This window comes from Cydia fagiglandana, chromosome Z, assembly GCF_963556715.1.
Source record: "Cydia fagiglandana chromosome Z, ilCydFagi1.1, whole genome shotgun sequence".
Classification (NCBI taxonomy): Eukaryota; Metazoa; Arthropoda; class Insecta; order Lepidoptera; family Tortricidae; genus Cydia; species Cydia fagiglandana.
In genome coordinates, this window is record NC_085959.1 from 36,014,981 (window position 1) to 36,035,247 (window position 20,267).

The window sequence follows — 20,267 nt, forward strand, 5'->3', positions numbered from 1 at the left end:
ATGGTGCTCTCTTTGCCGATGAACTTTCTATGCTAAATACGTAATAAATGTATCATTTCAATATAAAATATGATCATCGTGAAGCGATACACAGATACAAGGCAGGCATGATAATACTGGGCTAACACTTATCTCACTTTGCTGAGTACATCGCGGAGTCTTGCGGGTGCGCATGATGCGCAAGGACCGAGTCGGGAACGGAGCGCGCGAATCTATTCGACATAGAAATCGTCTGGAGTGAGCCAAAAGAGCAAGTTTTAAACGAATTTCGAACGAGTCTATCTATTATTATCGATTATAATTACTGCTGTTGACCTATTACGTAGAAAAGTATTAAGTTCTTTAATATTAATTTCATAGTTCGTTTTATTCCTCTATGCATGGGTTATAAAAATTAATGTTAATAAACTTCCTAAGTGAAGCATATTTTTAGGTATTGCATTTTTACACAATGTTAACTTACCTATGTGTGCAATACTGTCATAGATTCGCGGGCATAATTTTTGGCGAAGATTTATCTAATAAAAATATTATAATATCGTTTGTTTCCTTTGAGTCGACAGTATAGTACAAACCATGGGATCGTATAGTTTTGCACAATCACAGATAAGTATATAAACGTCACAGTTTGCGCGTCCTCAGTTCGAAGTCCCGCATATAATTACCGAATGATATAAAAAACGTATAAGAAAAATTTAAATGCCACTTATCGGTAGTAGTTTTTAAGGTAACTATTACATCGAACATTTCCATTATTTTAAGGCAGTGAAACACCCAACTCAAATCCAAGAACCGTTGGGGACGATATTACCTAGCTAACATTAAGATTAACTAGTAACGTATCACTAGACATTTTCACAGGCGACCTCTACATAACGGTCGCTTTTTTACAATATTTACACGTCTTATAACACGAGTGGCCGACGTCGCAGCGAGGGGTGCGCGGCACCAAGGTGCGCCTCTAACTATCACTATACTAGAGACCGCTATCAAACTGGTGAAAACGATTTAATTTTGCTAAAGGAAGTTACTGTAGATTCGATTGTAATATTATTTATGTATTGATTAAAAAAACCTATCAGAGATAATATGTTATGAAAGAGGATAATTGTTAGAGGTCCCCAGTGGGTGAGGGGAGTCGCGGCGCGGTAAGGCAGCGGTAAGGCGGCGCGGGGCGCGGCGCCGCGCTCGCGCCGCTCGCTGCGCGTCGGCGCGGACTAAGCGGCGCGCCAACGTACGACCAATGTTACGCTAGAGCTAGACCACTGGATCATCGAAAGTCCATCGGCCCTATAAACTTAATAACGGCTTCAAATTAATTTACAGCTATACAATAACAATGTAAATATATTAGTGAATGTAGGTATCACGATAAATAATAAATCTACATAGAAGAAATCTAACATTTCGAGATCAGAAATTTACAACATTTATGAAACACGAATTTTTTCTATCGCTTCGTCGAGGTCTACGATTTGTCTTAATTTAAATACAAACACGTTTTGAAAAGGCGTACGTTTCTTATTATATTATATAAGGGCATCTTGTACTACTCTCATGTTTAATAATAATCACAATTATATATTATGTTCGTTTATGTTTTCTTACATTATCCTGTGGACAAACATGTCTCGCAATATTGATGATCTATCAACTATTATTAAAAGCTCACAGAAAAAATCCGCATTACATTACAGAGTAGATACTTTGTACTAATAATCAACTATAACTGACATAAAATATATAAAAAGAAACACACTTAAAAGCTAAACACCCGCTTACCCCCTCGACTCATACAACAACCGTCAAAAATTATGAGACGAGTAATATCTGCCCGGCCAGGATACCGCCGCGCCTGCTAGAGAGTGTGGCGGAACGCTTTATCCCTACCATGCGCCACAACACAACGATAACTCGACACTAAATAAATATGCATACTATTTACATTGCTCGCACTTGCCGCCTTTAATAAAAAAATGCATATAATATTACGATCACGCAAACTAAAATTTATTCGATCACATAATTTTAAAACACTTCTATGAATCTCACTTTAGGTTGCTTTTTATTGAATAAAAGCCTTGCAAAATATTGCTTTAATTTATTCAACGGCAGTATGTGAATACCCAGGTTTATTAAGTATTAGTTTACATGCTAAAGGAAGTTGCACTACACAAATAATAACGATTATAAGCTATTATATTAATTCTCGCTGTTTGGTATCGGATGATCCAAGGGCCCGTCGCGCTCTCGAGCAGACGCCGCCGCTACAAATTAACAACTCTACGCAATCACACAGGTCTAATAATATTATGTTTTTCCTCTTTATCACAGAAAACCATTTATATACAATTTTGTCGTACTAAAATGTCGTAACCTACAGCATGAGTCGCGAGAAATGCTTTTAATTTAATCGTCCACGGACATGAGATATTGTGAGATGCTATGTATGTATAATTATACTAGTTCCATAATAATTTTAATATATTACTGTATGTGTACGACATTTTTATTGCTTTACGAAATATTACTGTTTAGTGTTGAAGTCGTATAAGTAATGATTTGAGGAGCTACAGCGCCCACACGTTAGTGCCAAGATAATGGAGTATTTTTAACAAGGGAAGGGGTTCTTGGGGCTAACGCGTGAAGTGACATGAGTTGATATCTTATCACAATTAGTGCTATATGAACACAGGTGAAAGCTTCCCTTTTGTTAGTATTTTGTCGAGATCACTTGTATACGCATTACTGCACATCGCGGAACTTTAATTAGGTAAGTACAATAAAGTAGGATTTAAGCATAATGGTTATCACTTGTGTGATTCGACAAAAGACTTAAACGGTACCATACAGGGGGAGGTTACATAACACGCTCGAACCATTGCTGACAGATGTAGAAAAATTGTACGGTATTGAATGAATATTGATTAGTTATTATTCCGTTCATATGCTGTTATTAATGTTAATACCTCTCTCTATTTTATAGGCAAGACGTTATAGCGCAGACTCTATAGATACAGATATCGTGGGGGCATGATTCATATGAAATATTTATATGATTGATGTCATATTTGGAATATTATCAGCAAATTTTGGATTTTTATATATCACACAGTTAACTACCAATATCACTTTTAGTATGAGAGTTTGCTCAATTATTATCAGTCCAAGAGCTTGAAATATTTAAGTAGATATTTTAATCCTCCCACGACTCCAATTCGTGTAACAAAGTACCTACATAATTATCTACTATAGATATATCTAGTTTCAAATTTATTATTCTCACAGTGGTTGGAATATTTTTTTGTTGTTTTTAGAGCACCGTACAAAATTTTGTTCACGGTGCTCTTAAGGGATCACTTCAGTCTTGCAAATCGGTTAAATACGTTTTTCTGAAAGACCGTTTGATGTAGGTACCTATTTTAATCTGTCATTTTGTGCGAAGGTTAATAATTTCAACGCTGGGCACGTTTCTGACCACTGTGAACACCTCATTGTCATCGTTGATGACGATGCCTGAAGCTAACTGTTTACGGTTATCACCCCTCCGGGCTAATTACTACTAAAATGCGTAATAGCGTAAGCGCCAACCGCCATAAGGTACCTTTACCCGTGGGACGTCACAAATATTTTTCATCACACTTGTTCGTAACGGTGTTACTGTATGCCAGCATAGCATACTGAGATAGAATGAGAAATATTATGGCCACGGGCGGTAGGTACACTGTACCTATTTATATCTAAATGCTATTCTATTAGCAATGTTACTATTTACTCTGTAATTTATAGGTACTTTTGGCATTCCTAAGAAAAGAAGATTTCTTTCCGGCAGTCATATCTCGAGTGCCCACTGTAACGCACTAGAATGATGCTAGTTACTTCGTTTTATGGCCTGTTTTCATATTGATTAGTATTAAGTGCTAGTTCATATATTAACTTGCACTAAACACTAATCAATGTGTAAACAGGCCTTTATCCACAATTTTACTAATTATTATCTGTCATCAATGGCAGGGGCGTACTTAGCTTCCAAATATATTCTATGATTAATATTAGTCGTGTTATATGCGACGATAAGGCAATAGCATAATATTATACGGAACGCGTACTTTCTATGTTTATTGCTTATGACATGTTCTTTCGAGGTGAAAGGACCGGCTTGGAGGTATTTAATTCTCACTAATAAATATCTCACAGACTTTTGCCATTATTTGTCCGCTCATTCATGTTTGTATGGCGTACAATTATTACAAACATTTGAGATGTACTTATTAAAAATCTTAACTAATTAAATTATTTGCTAGCCAATAGACTAATTATGCACTCAATGAGTTTGCACTTTTTGCAAGAAAGAATAACAATTTAGATGAACAGCCACTAGTAACTAACAATGCCTACACGGCGTACACTAGGTGTCACTTAAACATCTGTGAATCGTCGGTAGATAGTATTATATTCTCACTTTTATTTCGCTTTATCCGCGATCACCTTGTTTTATAATAGATGTACTTACAATGAGAAAATGGCATTAATGTTTTATAAAATGTTGGTATTCAATAGTCCGAACTCTTTATATGTCTTTAAAGCCATAGTCTGTTCGAGATCCCAATAGCGGTGAAAAATAGAGATAATACTCCTAAAAATACGTGTGATACCTCATTAGATTCGTCATGATGCCTAGAAAAATGTATCCGATGCGTGTATTAGCACACAAAAAATATCAAAAGTTATAGCAAAAAAAGAGGAAAAAGTAGATAATCTTTTATTTCCCCAATATCTCAAAAAGTATTCATATTTAAGAAACGAAAATTAATATTATTAAAGAGGAGGATATTTCCAATAAAACATCCCATACTTGCAGAACTGTATCTCCATTATTTATACTTTTTATTCAACGCTGAACAAAGCCCTCCGCGCTCCATTTTTGGGAAACGCGGGCGGCGTGAAAAAACAGTGTCGTAACTAATATTAAATATAATTTTAAAGGTATTAAATATTCATTGAAAAAAAAATATGGTGTATTTAAAATATGTCAGTAAATGTACTTCTTGTAGAAATTTATCTTAATATTATTTTTTCAACAAGTTAAGCAATTGTTAATTAGCAAAATTTTCTCAAACTTCCTTCTTTATTGAAAACGAAAAAAAAAATGTATAAATAAGTATCGTAAAATTTTGTCGCCTTCTAGAGTTCTTTTCATATACATGCTTAATAAGATACAGTTCTGCAAGTATGGAATGTTTTATTGGAAATATCCTCCTCTTTATAATATTAAGTTTGGTTTCTTAAATATTAATACTTTTTGAGATATTGGGGAAATAAAAAATAACTAATTTTTACCCCTTTTTGTTTATAACTTTTGATATTTTTTGTGTGCTAATACAGTATACACGCTTCAATATACATTTTTCTAGGCCTCATGACGAATCTTATGAGGTATCACACGTATTTTTAGGAGTATTATCTCTATTTTTCACCGTTTTCAGAATCTCGAACAGACTACCAATTTTATACTAGTATAAGAGATTAGGTAACTATCAACTTTACCGCAAATGCCGGATTGCTCATTGTTCGATTGCTGTTCAGGGCATTACATTTCTTAGTCGCCATGCTCCACACGGAGGGTTCAGGCTTCAGGAGGATAACAATTAATGGATATTATTATTAAGACAGCGTAAGGTATAAAATTTTTATTATTAAACGTTTATCCCCTGGACTCTTCCTACACTTAGGTGGAATAAAAACCTTAAATGCTAAAGTAATTTAAAATCCTAGTAAAAACAGTCAAGCCGGTCTCGCACCAATACGTCACGCACGGGTCTCAACAACCGGCAGAATTGGCTAAACGATTGTAAATACTCATTCATTTAAATTGTAGATCATTAACGAATAATTACAACATGCAATAAAGTTATTAGTTTACAATTAAATAGTTCTATATCGTAAATTGTTAGTGAGCCATTCTGACCCTGATTGTAAAGAAATGGTGACGCAGGTTTCCTTCAGTAGTTTTAATTAGCAGCGTGTTATCGTTGCTAATTAAAATACGCCACACCTGATCTCGATCAAGGAACTTTATATTATGCGAATCGTTTTTAAACTGACAAACAAGGTTATATTTAATTGTCCTTAGATAACTAGGCGTCACTGTATTAAATGTAATATGGAAGTATCAATTTAAAATTCCAGAATCGAGAAGCAAACGTGCGACCCTCGAGTTAAGTATTCTAGTGGCGTTCATTTTCAGCATTTGGTTGGTGTGTAATGTTGGAGTGTGTGAGGTTGGAATGTAGTGGACCGGCGGGCGCGCCGCTCGCAGCGGGCGGGGCGTCCGCGACTATGGCGACGGCTCGATGCTTACAACGGTTACGAATCTCCTATTACTGAATCGCAATTAAAAAGGGATTGAGATAGCTGTCAATCCATATTGATTTTGACGTAAGTGTATGGAAATCTGTTATTTCTAATCCCTTTCTGATCGCGGCATGATAATACTGTCTGATGATTTAAACAATCTCAACACTGAATATAATTAACTTCACAACGTTACATATAATATAAATAATCATTCAGAGTAATCTTGTTTAAATGATAACAGTACATAATTTTTATAATTTTACCCAATTTAATTTAAAAATGACATCTTTAATGAAATACAATACATATACAATTCATATTTTTAGCTTTAATTGTATTTATTAAATTTAAATAACGTATAAAGCACTTGGGGGAGGACAGCAAATTCAATAAAAAATGTTATTATTAGGTATAATATTAACTAAGTAAAAATTATTTGCTATGTAAATATTTTATACAATTCTAGTATTAATTTGTCTGACGATGAATTGCTAGTGTTTCCCAACGACTAAGTTGTAGATGTAGACGCGCGGCGCGGAAGGCGCGCGGCGCCGGCGCCGAGGGCCTGGCGCGCCGCCGCGCGAGGCGATATAACGTGGACTTTATCGAGTGCAAATTTAATGATATAGAAAGTTACTTTTACAATACAGACTAATAATTTCATTTATGTAAAAATCCTAGCGCAAACGAGCTGTCTGGCACTGTTTCATACTTCGATTACCTTAATCGTAATATAAATTAAAGAGTAAAATTTTAGCGAATTAAAAATTAAATTTTCCAAAACTTTGTAAATACTAGAATTTGGATATAGCTCATGGAGGCCCGCCGGGAGGGGGCGCAGCGGAGGTCCGCCGTGTCCAGGAGGGACGTCCAAAATCCTGAGCAACGTAAGTCGTCTATATACACACGGTCGCCGAGTAAAAAACGAGATCGTTCGAGGCGTGTTGTCGTGGGTCGGGCCAGGCGCGACGCTTCAGAAGGTGTGCGCGTGAGTCGCGGGGTCCGCGGCGGCGCGCACGTCTCTCTGGGAGCGCGCGCGTCGGCGCCGCTAGCACCAGTCGTCCTCGTCGGAGTCGGAGTGGCGCGCGCGCGGCTTGTACCCGTTGGGCAGTCGCGAGGGCGGCGCGGGCGAGGGAAGCGCGCGCGCGCCGCCGCCGCCGCGACCTAGCGCCAGCGCGGCCTCGTACGACAGCGGCGCTACTGGCTCGTACGACCGCCCTCCCCGCTCGCTCTCGTAGCCTCGCCCGCGTCTGTTGCAAATACTATGTGAACAAACGTACAACTTGTAATTCAACATACTCGCGTCTTCTTTCTTAACGATCTCGGTTTTGAGGTAACTCATAAGGACTAAAACCCCATGACAGGAATAATAGGTGAATTCTAAGTTTTTAAATCTCAACTACTCACGACTTTGATATGACTCGCAATGCATCTCGTTATGACTCGCAGTGCATTTCGTGTGCACCAATATAAGCGCGAGCGATCCTATCAAAACCATATACTTTAAAATTTTAACACCTCTGTAGATCTGTCAAATCAAATGCTTGCTGGTGGGCCCAAAGAACAGAAGATGCAAAGAGGATATAGGCATCATGCACGTGGGTGTGATGAAATTGATGAGAACTAGTAATAACTTTTTTCTACCCTCGGTTTATTTAAATATATACCTTTTTCTTCATTGACTCGATCCATTTGCATATTTAGATTATTTTAAAATTGTACATTACCTATCTCTAGATCTATAGTCTCGGTGTATCAGTCTTTCTACTTCTCGGCCATACTCGTACTCATCGTGCAAAGGCTCCACCGGGTCCCGCACCGTTTGCCTCAATGATAACTGAAACAAACCAACCAAAATAATGTCGATGAAATTCGTAGTTTCCCGTTTTGTACGTTCACATGTAGCAACTCTGACAGTGAAACCCGGTCTTATGTGGCATACAATTAAGTAAAGTACGAGTATATGTACTTACATGAGAGGGGCTATGGGTGATTCGAGTGAACGGTGGCTGCTGCTTGACCTGCAGCGTGGACGGCTTGGTAGGCGTGGGTGGGAGCTGCCGACCGCGGCCACGCCGCGCTCCGTCCCTCTCCCACGACCGGTCCCGCCAAGCTCGCCACTCGCGGTCCCTCTCCCGCTCTCTTTCACCTATTGGAGCCCAAACTGTTCTTTGAATAATTTGGACGTTCTACTTAAGGCCCATTTTCATTGTTCGATAGGACCCGGATCCTGCATGCGGAAACAGTGTTCTTATCTGTTTGCGCTTTATAGACTAAAGGTCCCCAAATGTCCCATGCGGACCCATCGACTAATGCAAATGCGCCTTATATACTCGCAACGCAACGAACATCAAAATACATCAACGTTTCGCCGAAATAAACAAGAAAAACCAGGGTCGTAATGAAAATATACAGTCTGGACAATAAACAGATGTGCAAACAATTTTCCTAGAAATATCACGTATCACGTCATCTAAACACACGGCTCTGTCACTCGTCTTCATGCGTGCGAAACCAAAATATTGACACTGGAAATCTAATTTGGTTTAGACACAATGCTGATCTTAGCAAAGGGTCTTAGAGGTTTAGTTAAATTCAATATCGACTGTATATATTTCAATATATATTTTTAATTCAGACCCTTTGCTTTACAAATTTTTGGCAACATATGCTTCACAGGCATTTAAAATAATTCAGTTTGATGATATAGACAAACGTAAGTGACTTAATGCAGAAATCGTCCGGGACAGTAAAGGAATGTGTGTAGGTAAAACTTTGTGTTAAAGCTTGAGTTGGCTTGCGTGACTTTTGACAAGAATAAAGTCGTAATAGGCAAGGAAAGAAACTGAAATATTGGTGTATCGCTTGTGCGTCGAAATCAGTTTTGTGTGTTTTAGCTGTTACCACAAATACCTATGTAGTTAAATGTTAGCAGAGGAACGGACATTTGAAGGTGTGTTATCCTGTTCGAGTTTGGATTAATGGACAGTGTGTAGGTATGTATGAGTGTGTGTGGTGTGTGTGGCGAGTGGATCTCACCGTAGGTGTGGTGTGGCGGGCTGGGCGACCGCGAGGGCTGGCTCAGGCTGGTCGTTGGGTGCGGCGCTCTCCACTCCTTCCCTGCTGTCAGGAATACCTTCATGTACCTTCCACCACGGTTTACCCTATGCCCGTCGGACTACCGACCTCATTTCCTTGCTCACAAAGGTGACTCTAAAAGTTTTGGGGTGTCTGTTCAAGGTGGTACCAAATGTACGGGTAGTGATGGACACGGATTTGGATCTGGGATATTTCTGGGGCTTTTTAGCACAACCGTCACTAAATCGCATAATGCTCAAATCGGTTCCACTTTCGTTTGCAACACTATTGTAATCACTAAGCGACCAAGTGAAGAAGAGTCCTTTAAGCGTTTGCATGCTGCATGGTTCAGGTAAACTGGCCAAGTGCATGCGCTTTAGGCACCAGAAGTTTTAGTGTAGTTATAAAAAGCAAGTAAATTTGTGCAAACAAGGGTGGGTAAGAGTTAGTTCTGTAAGTCGGCGCCATATCATGCAGCAGGCAAAACAATAAGAAGAATCTGCTTAGAAAATTGTTTTTACAAGCATTTTATTAATAGTTGTATAAAGTCAGCCGCTTTTGCATCTGCTGGCGGCGGTGCCGACCCTATGCGAAGTGAACTTAAATCTAGAAATGTCAAGTATTTCCTGATAAAAAAACATACGATAGGAATCGCTAACAATCAAGTTATGAGCATGTATGGATGAGCTGTTATTTGATCATATCTAATCTGAACTACTAGTCGGTATATATGTAGATTACAAAACTAGCTTTGTGATGATATTAAGTATGGCTAAAATTTACAGACTATGTATCTATTCAACATATTTATTTTAGCATGACCGGTTCGGCCATAAAATGTCTTATAACTACAGCTACAAAACATGTCTACATCTACTTTAAGCTAGACTTCCCATCTTCTCACAAAACTTTCAGAGTACCTTCATGAGAAGAAAAATGTTTGCAAAACTGTTTAAATTGATTAATTGAAGCTAAGAAAAGGTTAAATATGTCATCGTTAATGTTTATTAAATAAAAATAATATACACTACGGGAACAAAATAATATAACAATTGAGGCAACCAGCTCAATAAAAAGCTAAAAGACTAGAAAATTTCAGGATAAATCACAATTTCCAATTTGCTAGCATGAAGCCACTGTCCACGTTTTAGAAAGGGAGAGATGCATGCGCTGTTCGAGCACAGCTTCTGCACTTTCGTAAAAATGGCGATCGGTAAATTTGCTGATATCTAAGTAGATCTAGTAGGTAGGTGTGTGGAAGGACGTCTGTAAGATTACCAGCAAATCCACATATACCTACTGAAAGCTAAATCGGGTATCTCAAACGTGTAGCATTGTTAGCTTGTAGGGAAAAGTGCGTACCATGGGGATGGTAGTGGTGTGGCGGACGATGTGAGCGGCCGTGCCGCTGATGTTCGTGCTTCACTATCTCGACAACGTTGCTGACCGTGTCCGAGAACCCGATGTCGTGGTGGTAGCCCCCGTAGTGGCCACGCCGCCTCGGACTTGGTGTCCGTCTGAAAGCACGCTTCATTAGCTCTGGCTTTAACCCGTTTCCCCTCATGCGACATCCCATGCAGTTACATGTCACGTACAATTACACGAAACAGCATTTCCTTCAGAATAACAAACGGGTTAGTTCAGAAACTTGTTAGTGGACGTTATTGTTACGTGCAACGCTAACATACCGTTTTTCACAACGATTACTTTGAGATCAATTTCTTCTTCGATGACACTACAAAATAAAATGAAAACAGAAATAACTCAAAATAAACGGTAAGACAATAATGTGGATTATTTATGTAGTATCTACCTCAAACTGGAAGACCTGCCGTGGTGACCGTTTTGGTAGGTGTGCGGCGCCGTTAGTCGCGCCTCGTCCAGAGATTCTATAGAGGCGTGATGTGAAGCTACGTCTTGCAACTCCAACACCTATAAAATCACTCTAGGTCATAACACAGTCTAAAAGTCAATCAAAAATAATTATTATATGGTTTACAGCTTCACCTCTTCGTGACATATCTAAGCATATAACTGTCCCATATTTACAAAATTTGTAAATTCAAGTAAATCATGCATTGAGTAGATCAGTGAAAAATATTTGCGTCATGCTACAAATCGTGCAGGGTGCTGTTCGTTAATAACATACTTTACTTACCAAATATAAAGTTTCAACTAATACATATCATCATGCGATGCATGCTTTTATATAGATCCAGTACTCATGCGATATACGTAGAATATTATGTTGTGGTGTAATGTTATATATTACGATTGTAATGTTTGTATATGTATCGGTAGTGAAAAATCTATGTCTAATTATATCAACATGTGTTATCAACGTCTAGTCCATAAAAATACTCGCTTCATATATTTACAAACGAGACATTCACTATTATAATATCAAGATATTGTCACGAATAATTCAATACACTACATTTTTACTGATTAGTAAAACAATCCTATATTACTCAAAAATGTTTACCTAATTATAAAAACCATCTGTAAACTTTGAAACGTTTACCATTATCCTTTTAGTAAGTACAACATATACAAGTCAATAAACATATAGTGGGCCTAAGCCCCTAAGTTATCCTTTACCACAAATTCAAATACCTAAAAACAACAAATATTTCATTAATTTTCTAATAATCAACAACAAACATAGGACAGCGGGACCAACCTACGGCTTAGCTGTCCTTTACATTAACAAAACACTGTACTAACTTTAAAATAAAATGACAACATATATACTATCTATGACAGATGGTGATGCATCGACATGTTTATTTAGCATAAATAATTCTGATACAGTACGTTTGTGGACAACATTCTAATTAATAGTTTTGATATTTATCAGTTCTCATGTGCAATTCCCCTTGAACGAGATGAGAAATAATTATGGTGTAAACATCAATTTGCACTTGACAATAGCTAATTGTATGATATTATAGGGCTTTACAACAAAAATATAACTTAGCGTTGGACCCGTTTTAAAACGGAATTCACCTTTTTATTGTTCCTGTAACAAAAGATAAACCCATGTCAATTTACGTTGGTATGTCATCTTACACAACAAGCAAAACATTAAAAAAGTCCGACTGCGGTTCTTTTATCCAAAATCTCCTCCTCTTTCAATATTGGCTTAAAAAGTAGCCTGCCACTAAAAGCTAATTGATTGACATCCCACAAAAATTGGTCGAGTAGCATAAGAAGCCACATAAACACATAGTAGTTGGGTACAAAACAAAAGTTATTTCTTCTACTATTCATCTGACTTGTATCTAGCGCAGTTTTGGTCTGTACAAAAATTGTTAATTTTTGGAGGGCTCCTAACTTTTGGGAAAAAATAAGTCGTGCGTATAATAGAGATATTAGAATAACTACCCTGTACTCAAGTACAGAACTTAATAATTTGCTTGCAAGGTTTGAATCTCAGTAACAGTAAATAGTAGCTTTAGATAATCAGTACTCACTTGAGTGACTTTCTGGTGTTGCGGCGGGCGAGGTCGGCGAGGGTGTGAGAGTCGTGGTCCTCGGGATGGGCAGCGGCCGGCAGGGCGACGGGCGGCTCGTGACTCAGCGAGCCGGCGCGCGAACCCGGGCCCAGTCCCGCCGCCACGTCCAACAGGCAGTTAAAGAAGGACGCCTTCTGCACCACGCACCCCACTTCACACATCCACCCCACACACGCATATGCGCAAGCTCATGTCACACGCCGCCAACAAACGCAATGGCAACTAACTAAAGCAGTGGTTCCCAACCGGTGGTCCGCGGAACACAGGTCAGTGAGAACCTCAGAAGTGGTCTCTAAACCATGACAACTATCTATGCAAGCTATTTGGTTGTTAGTTTCTTTGTTGGGAACCCCGAACTAAAGCCTACATGAGTCTGCGCAATCTCACACCTTATGTCCATGCTGGAGTTCTTTAGTTTGTGTCATAGTGTATGTTTGTTGAGTGTAAGAATTCCAACGAATGGACATCGTAAAATGAATGCATACTGCATTGTATATCTGTGGTGTATTGTGAAGATGAATTCAGCTGTATAGGGAGGTATCTGAGAAAACAACTATAACACGTTATGTTAGTAGGTATTGTACGATGTCAGAGTTTCTGTTCAGTGAATACGTTGGATGACTGATAAAGAGTACGATATATATATGATAGAGCTGTAAATTACAAAGCTTTAATATATTCATAGACATTGTGCTAGTTGAAAAGTTAGTGCGAAAATATTGAAGCCAGATGCAGTTTGGTATGCAGCTAGATTATGACTGCATCGTTCGTTATCAGAAGAAGGATTGAGTATTTCTCTCCAACATGCGCTTATATGAAAATTTCCTTATTTATAATAAAGTATATATCATAACTACTTCAAAAAAGAACACCAATCTCATGATATCATAAGTGTGAAATCGGAAGGATACTTAGTGCTTAGGATAATATGAGTAAGAACTTTTTCGAAATAGTGTAAGTAGATATTAAACTTTCATTCTATTATACAGAAAAATACATTCTTAAGGCAAAAAGAGCGTAGCAGAAAAGCATATTATATCGTTCATCAGTAATCTTCAGGCTTCTACAATGAATAAATTAATTGAGCCAAAATGTAGATAATCGGATAAATTAAAATAAAACATTCATTCGGTATTCAAACTACTGGAGGAAGAAACACTTTCAGAATATCAAATGGTTGTCATGCAAATTTTCCTAAAACGGTCAAACAATACATCTGGTTTCGCCAATTGACAGTCAACACAATTAGAAGAAGGTGTAGGAGTAGCGAGCGATACAACTTGGTAGAAGACGACACAAATGGGGCACTACGTCGGACATTCAACAGCTACTAGACACTGCCAAACAACTCTCCAACAATGAGACTGTTCTACGTTCATTTTGCAACTATAGGACAGGGCACTATGTCGTGGTTTACGAAGCCCTGACGGACACTTGACACACAAAAATATGCTTGACGCGCACAAGTTTATTTGAGACAGTACATCAAGTGCGTCACTGGTGCCAAAATCAACTGTATCTATTCTATGCTACTATCATGGTATGATTTCTTTCATGGATTACTATTGCGATGACTTTAGAAGTCATAATTTGCCATTTGGATTTTTTTGTATGATTTTCCAAATACGATGCGAGATAAAATATGATAAAATAAAAATGTCTAGAACAGTGCAAGAAAAAAGTAGTCAAAGTCTCGTTCCGTAAAATATTAAATACTACCGGCTGATTGGCCGTAGGGCTATTCTCGCCGAATGCCTGAAAAGTAAACCACCAATGTAGTCGACTCATACTCGTACGAGTCGATTCCACTAACGTGACTCTGTATTGTTGTACTCTGCTAGCGCTTTTAATATAAAGAAGCCAATCGAAATTTTCAATCTCATTCTCGATTCAACTCCAATTCCTTTTTAGCGTCATTTAACAACAATACATCCACATAAATAACACAATCAACTATACTTAACTAACTATAGTGTTAGAAACTTTACACTAATGTGGGGAATTATAAGGGTCCATCAACAAACACTACTTTAACGTGTAGTATTACCTATTCTTTAATATTTACATTTGGCTCAAAGAAACAGAAGATGCTGTACATTAATTACACTTTAGCCACACGTATTTACTCTGGCTTCATTAGAACTACGCACCTACGACATATACCTAACAACAGTTCATTTTGTTGAAATACCGAACGAATACATCAGTGCAGAATACAATATTCACACAATAACTTACCGTAACGCCCTGAGGATTCCGGCCAAACCTAGTCGATCTCCAGCTCTCGAGGATGAGGAGGCCCGCGTAGATCTTGCCGACGGTCATTTTCCCTGTATTGAGTACATCGTTACGAGGCACCAGCAAATCCAACATTTTCTTCGCTTGCAATGGCCATATGTGAGTAATCGTTTCCCTCAGCTCTTCATCTGCTTGGTCCATCTCGTCCGCTAGAACAACACATAGCTCGTGAACAAAAATCTTTCATTTAGTTTATTTTTCATTTTGTGTTCATGCAATTTTTGTCCATTTATAATTACCTGATCTCATCTTGATGTTTAAATTTTCCCGTATCAACGCGAAGAGAGTTGTAGTAAAATTAACCTTCCCTTCGTCGTCTAACGGCATATTCATTCTAATTAATTTCTTATAGGCCAACCTATTCGGACACTTGTTGCCAAACCCCAGCGGAGGATCCATATTTTTTAACATATCATACATTTCCGTAAAGTGGATCTTTCCGCTGAAAAAAAAAATTACATAAATAAACACGAGGAATATATGGAATCCCTGACATATTAGTAGTAAAAACTTACGTGGCATTTGGGTCATATTCGGCCCATATTCTAACAAACTCATCAAGGTGATGTGCGCCGAGGATGGACGAATCCCTCGTTAGGTAATCAAAATTATCCATAATGACAGCAACGAATAAATTTAACATCTGTGGATATTCGTTTTACATGAATATAATTATGATTAAAGTTACTTATTGGGGCTACGTTACAAATTAAATATATTTTAGCTAAAAACAAGTAGTAGGCATGCAATTACAATTAAATGTTTTGCAAGTATACACACGTAATTGGTTTGTTACTGCTTGTCTTTTGAGGACTAATATACTCGTACAATTAAGTTTGAATCGCAAGTTTCTCTTGGCTAGCATTAACGAAGTGATGTACAAGAAGTCTCGATTTCTTATGAGTGACCAATGTACTTACTTAGCAAAGTAAAAATAATGCCATTTTAAGTGATCCATAGTTCAGTTTGAATAAGTGTAAGTTAAACAATTTATAGTAGGCGTAGATTGGCCTCAGGTACTACGTAATTTTTGATTTAAGTAGAATACATTTTATTAAACTCATCTGCCAAGATGCTGTGGCTAATGAAGATTTTAGTAATAACTACGGTACTTACAAGAAATGAACAGAAGAATATAAACGATACGAAGTAGGCGTAAGCGAGCGTGCTTCCACAAGGTTCGCTTGGACTCTTCCCGGCCTTCTCGTCGCACTTCGCCGGCTTGAGGCACGCCAGCATGATGTTAGGCCAGGACTCGCCCGTTGCGCATCTGAATACCAAGTGACTAACAAATACCCGCATTTGCAATGATTACCCAAAGTACCCTTGACCTACGGATAATGACCCATTTTAATTCGAGAAAGTGATAGATGTGACGTGGTGATAAATAGCGATGTCACGGCTGTATTGCAATTTGATATTTCGTCTGTCTAAACTTGATATGTCAATGTAGCTTCTGTGACTTTCTCGTATCGAATGAGGCCCCTGTTAGACCTCTATTTTATATGCATCAGAATGTGTGCTATCGTGCAAAATCCAAGACATACGGCCATTAGAATGGAAGATATCTTATTAACTTTTAAGATGATTAGAATCAGCCAGTAGTTCAAGGGTCTTTTGGCCGTGGAGTAAACCGAAACTCTGTATCTCTACTCCCTGAAATCATTTCCGATTTATAGAGTAATGCATTATTGATGGTATTTCATTCAACAGTCACAAGAACCAGTGATTCGGTTTTCATAAAAGAAAAAAGAAATGTAAAAAGTTTGGGTATCTTCGGGTAGACCAATTATTCTTAATATGTCGTAAATTCAAACTAAACATTTAAGTTTTCGAATGCATGTGATTCTAATATAGTGTAAACTAATTTTGCCACAAAACCTATGTGGAGGTACAATTTGACTTCGAATTTAACGACATGCAGTGAGGACAATCATGCATTTGCCAAACACAGACCTTATAATATTACCTGTTTAATTTTTTTTTTAATTTTATTAACAAAAGGTAGTCCAATTTTTATTGATCAGTGCTAATGCTGACACAGCTGATGTCTTATAAGGCAAAGCAAAATTGATTATCTGACTATAATTTTGTAATACCCAGATATAATAATGTAACTCGATATTATCCTTATGGTATTGTCCCTTACCTGAATAGTAGCATGAGTGCTTGAATGAAGCTTTGAAAGTTGTTGTGTCTGTTCATATCTGAGTCGGGTGCTAAGTCTATATTGCCAAACACCTGTGTCCAAGCAGATACAACACAGAAAATCAGCATTGTGTGCAAAAATACGTGTACCCTACACATCCTATGCTCACCCCGCTCTATAACAGTTACTAAGTTGGTTCTACCTAAATGATCTATTGCTACCACTAATAAAATGTTTTAGGGGTACAATGCGAAAACAATAGTATACAAGGGTTTACTAGTTACAAAAATGAGATGCAATATTAAGGACAATTTGAAGACAACACTATCGGCTAAATCTACTCTTGAATGTGACCAAACACTATGTTTACGACATGTTGATGCGAGATCGATGATCATGATTGGTATGTACATGTAACATAGACAGTAGTGTCGGAGTCTTGGGCACAACTGCGCAAGAGTTGAGTCAAGATGCCACACCGCACTCCATGTGCCATGCTCTGTAAGAACGAATCTCGGCCGTGTGGGCGCCCTGCCGCTCAGTGGACAAGTGAACAGAAAAGATCGGTTGGCACCACTACGCTGTACTGTACTCTCACCGAAATAGCAGCAAAAGTGCTCCCACGAAAGATCGGAAGTTGTTATGCCTGTTGATGGCAGTGTCTGGATCGTATTGCATGTTTCCGAAAACCTGCCATTAGAAAATGATCAGTGCCTACTACAGTGTAATGCTCCTGCGCTTCCATGTCGTGTTAGCCTATGGAATAGGAATGACTCTTGGGAATGAAACTACTGAGTTCAGATGGAATGGAACAAAATAACGCATCTGGCAGGGATGTCTGCGCTAGCAGTATTTAGCAAACGGTATAAACGCCGTATGAATAACTATTTGATATTTTATCATAATGGCAACTAGATTTCAAAGGAAAAGTAAAATTACGGCACTAAATATCTTAATTTTAGACCTAAAATAGCTTGCACCCCGAACACTACTAACCTACTTGTAAGCTAAACTAGGTCAACTAGTAAGTAATACTTGAGCTGTTTTTTATTTCTAATATTAGGTAATTTGTAAAAAAAAACGCTAATGAGCATTGCAGTACCCAAAACCACACAGATGAATAAGTTAAATCTAATACTGTGTCTATTATGAATACCAACTGTAAAAGCTATTAATTTTCCCCGGACTAAAACATTGAGAAAGGAAATGTTGTCATCATCATTATTACTTCCGTAAAGGCACATTTGCAATATAAAGACACATATGAGAGAAATGATGAACAGACCTGCATCCCAATGATGGCGTAGATAAAGAAGAGCATCGCGATGAGAAGGCACACATAGGGTAAGGCTTTGAAGCTCTGCACAAACGTCCACAACAGTATTCGAATGGTGTAACCCTGCCTGAGCAGCTTGATCAGTCGCGCGGCTCGAAACAGGCGGAGGAAACCGACGTTGAAAGTGTTTTCCTGCAAAGCGTCAACAGCGTTCTACTATCTAGTCTCTGAAGTTCCATCAACACCGTCGAATATAATGAAAACTAAAGAAATTACCTCTAGGCGATATAAAACAAATATTTTTAAAATGTTGCAAAGTTTTTGCAGGCCAATCAAATTTTTTCGAAGAATTAATTCTCAGCAAGCTCGAAATAGTTTTATTACCTTCATTTGCATCCAGGAGGTCAATCCCAGGAGGTGTGCATACATTTTTGCCCTTTTTTAGTTTTTTGTTTGTTGATCGAAAACGGCACGTCCCATGGAAAATTTGTTCTAATCATGGTAAAAATCAGAGGATCCAACAGATACCTTAATATGAATTCATAGTACAGTTGTAAATAAATGCCCGCGATTTTGAATTTCTTTATATTTGGTAAAATCATGTTTCAAATTCGTAAACTCCTTTTTACCAGTGTCTGATCCACCAAACCTTGCTGGTATTGTGTTTGATGGTGGATCTACATTTCTACATCGAGTGGTTTGGCATTCCAAGGAAAAAAATATGAACATCTCCTGGGATTGCGCCAACTCAGATTGTAATCAAATGAAAGTATTAAAACGATTTCCGATTTGCTGGGAATTAATTCCTCAAAACGCTATTTTTTGGATCTAATTTGATTGACCTATTGATTATTTGTTTTTTTTTTGCCTCTAATGGACTGATGGTTGTAAATGTTTATGGGTACTTGACATGATTGAGAGTGACAGTAACAAAGTTCTCGTAGAACTTTACCAGAAAGTGTAGCAACACGCCATCACAATCAATTGGTATAGTAGAAAGACTAAAACCACCACAAGAAAATAAAACTGTAATGAGGTAGGTACTAAAAAGGCAAATAGACAAGGCCTTGTTTTAACTCTCGAAAAAATAATGTGTTGATGGAACCTTGAAATTCGTTAATTAGGTACCTACTTTTGTTTGGAAAAGTAACAATAAAGTAAGTAATACAATTTGTTCTTCTCACCAATGCACAGTTATAATATTTATAAACATGCGCTTTGTTGAAAATAACTAATAAAATTGCAAAACGGAAATGGCGCAGGACACAATTTGTACTTAATTGTAAGGAATTATTTATATCTCTCGCGTCGAATTATAGTCCCAATGACAGCTTATTTTTATATACAGGGTGTCCCAGAATTCGACGTCAAGCCGTAAACGGATGATAGACCAAGTCATAACAGTTATCATAAAAATAGAAAAAAAAATCCAACTCATGTTCTTTAAAAATTATGGTCACTTTAAAAATTCACTAAAAAATCCACACCCTGTAATTATTCAAGATTACACAATAATAAAAAAATTAGAATAAATTATGGAATTTGTAGTAACAAGAGTTAAAGAACCATTACAAGGTGTGGATTTTTTAGT

At 37.7% G+C, this 20,267-nt stretch overlaps 2 protein-coding genes across 3 annotated transcripts in view; one reads left to right on the forward strand and one right to left on the reverse strand.

Moving 5' to 3' along the window:
* LOC134678644 (uncharacterized) overlaps positions 1 to 20,267 on the forward strand; it is a 123,051-nt gene that overhangs the window by 4,276 nt on the left and 98,508 nt on the right. The window lies entirely within an intron of this gene.
* The window catches only part of LOC134678620 (voltage-dependent calcium channel type A subunit alpha-1), a 100,986-nt gene continuing 87,988 nt past the window's right edge, over positions 7,270 to 20,267 (reverse strand). The window contains exons 31-45 of one of the 2 annotated variants that reach the window (XM_063537250.1): positions 18,686 to 18,868; positions 17,401 to 17,492; positions 16,368 to 16,521; positions 15,767 to 15,894; positions 15,491 to 15,693; positions 15,192 to 15,400; positions 14,673 to 14,708; positions 12,912 to 13,087; positions 12,445 to 12,457; positions 11,249 to 11,367; positions 10,798 to 10,952; positions 9,397 to 9,480; positions 8,331 to 8,521; positions 8,085 to 8,194; positions 7,270 to 7,619 (exon numbers count right to left, since the gene is read on the reverse strand). In XM_063537250.1, coding sequence (XP_063393320.1) covers positions 7,406 to 7,619; positions 8,085 to 8,194; positions 8,331 to 8,521; positions 9,397 to 9,480; positions 10,798 to 10,952; positions 11,249 to 11,367; positions 12,445 to 12,457; positions 12,912 to 13,087; positions 14,673 to 14,708; positions 15,192 to 15,400; positions 15,491 to 15,693; positions 15,767 to 15,894; positions 16,368 to 16,521; positions 17,401 to 17,492; positions 18,686 to 18,868 — 2,067 coding nt within the window. In that variant the 3' untranslated portion in view covers positions 7,270 to 7,405. Of the gene's footprint in view, positions 7,620 to 8,084; positions 8,195 to 8,330; positions 8,522 to 9,396; positions 9,481 to 10,797; positions 10,953 to 11,123; positions 11,171 to 11,248; positions 11,368 to 12,444; positions 12,458 to 12,911; positions 13,088 to 14,672; positions 14,709 to 15,191; positions 15,401 to 15,490; positions 15,694 to 15,766; positions 15,895 to 16,367; positions 16,522 to 17,400; positions 17,493 to 18,685; positions 18,869 to 20,267 lie in introns of those variants that run through there. The other variant, XR_010100214.1, reaches the window with a different exon arrangement.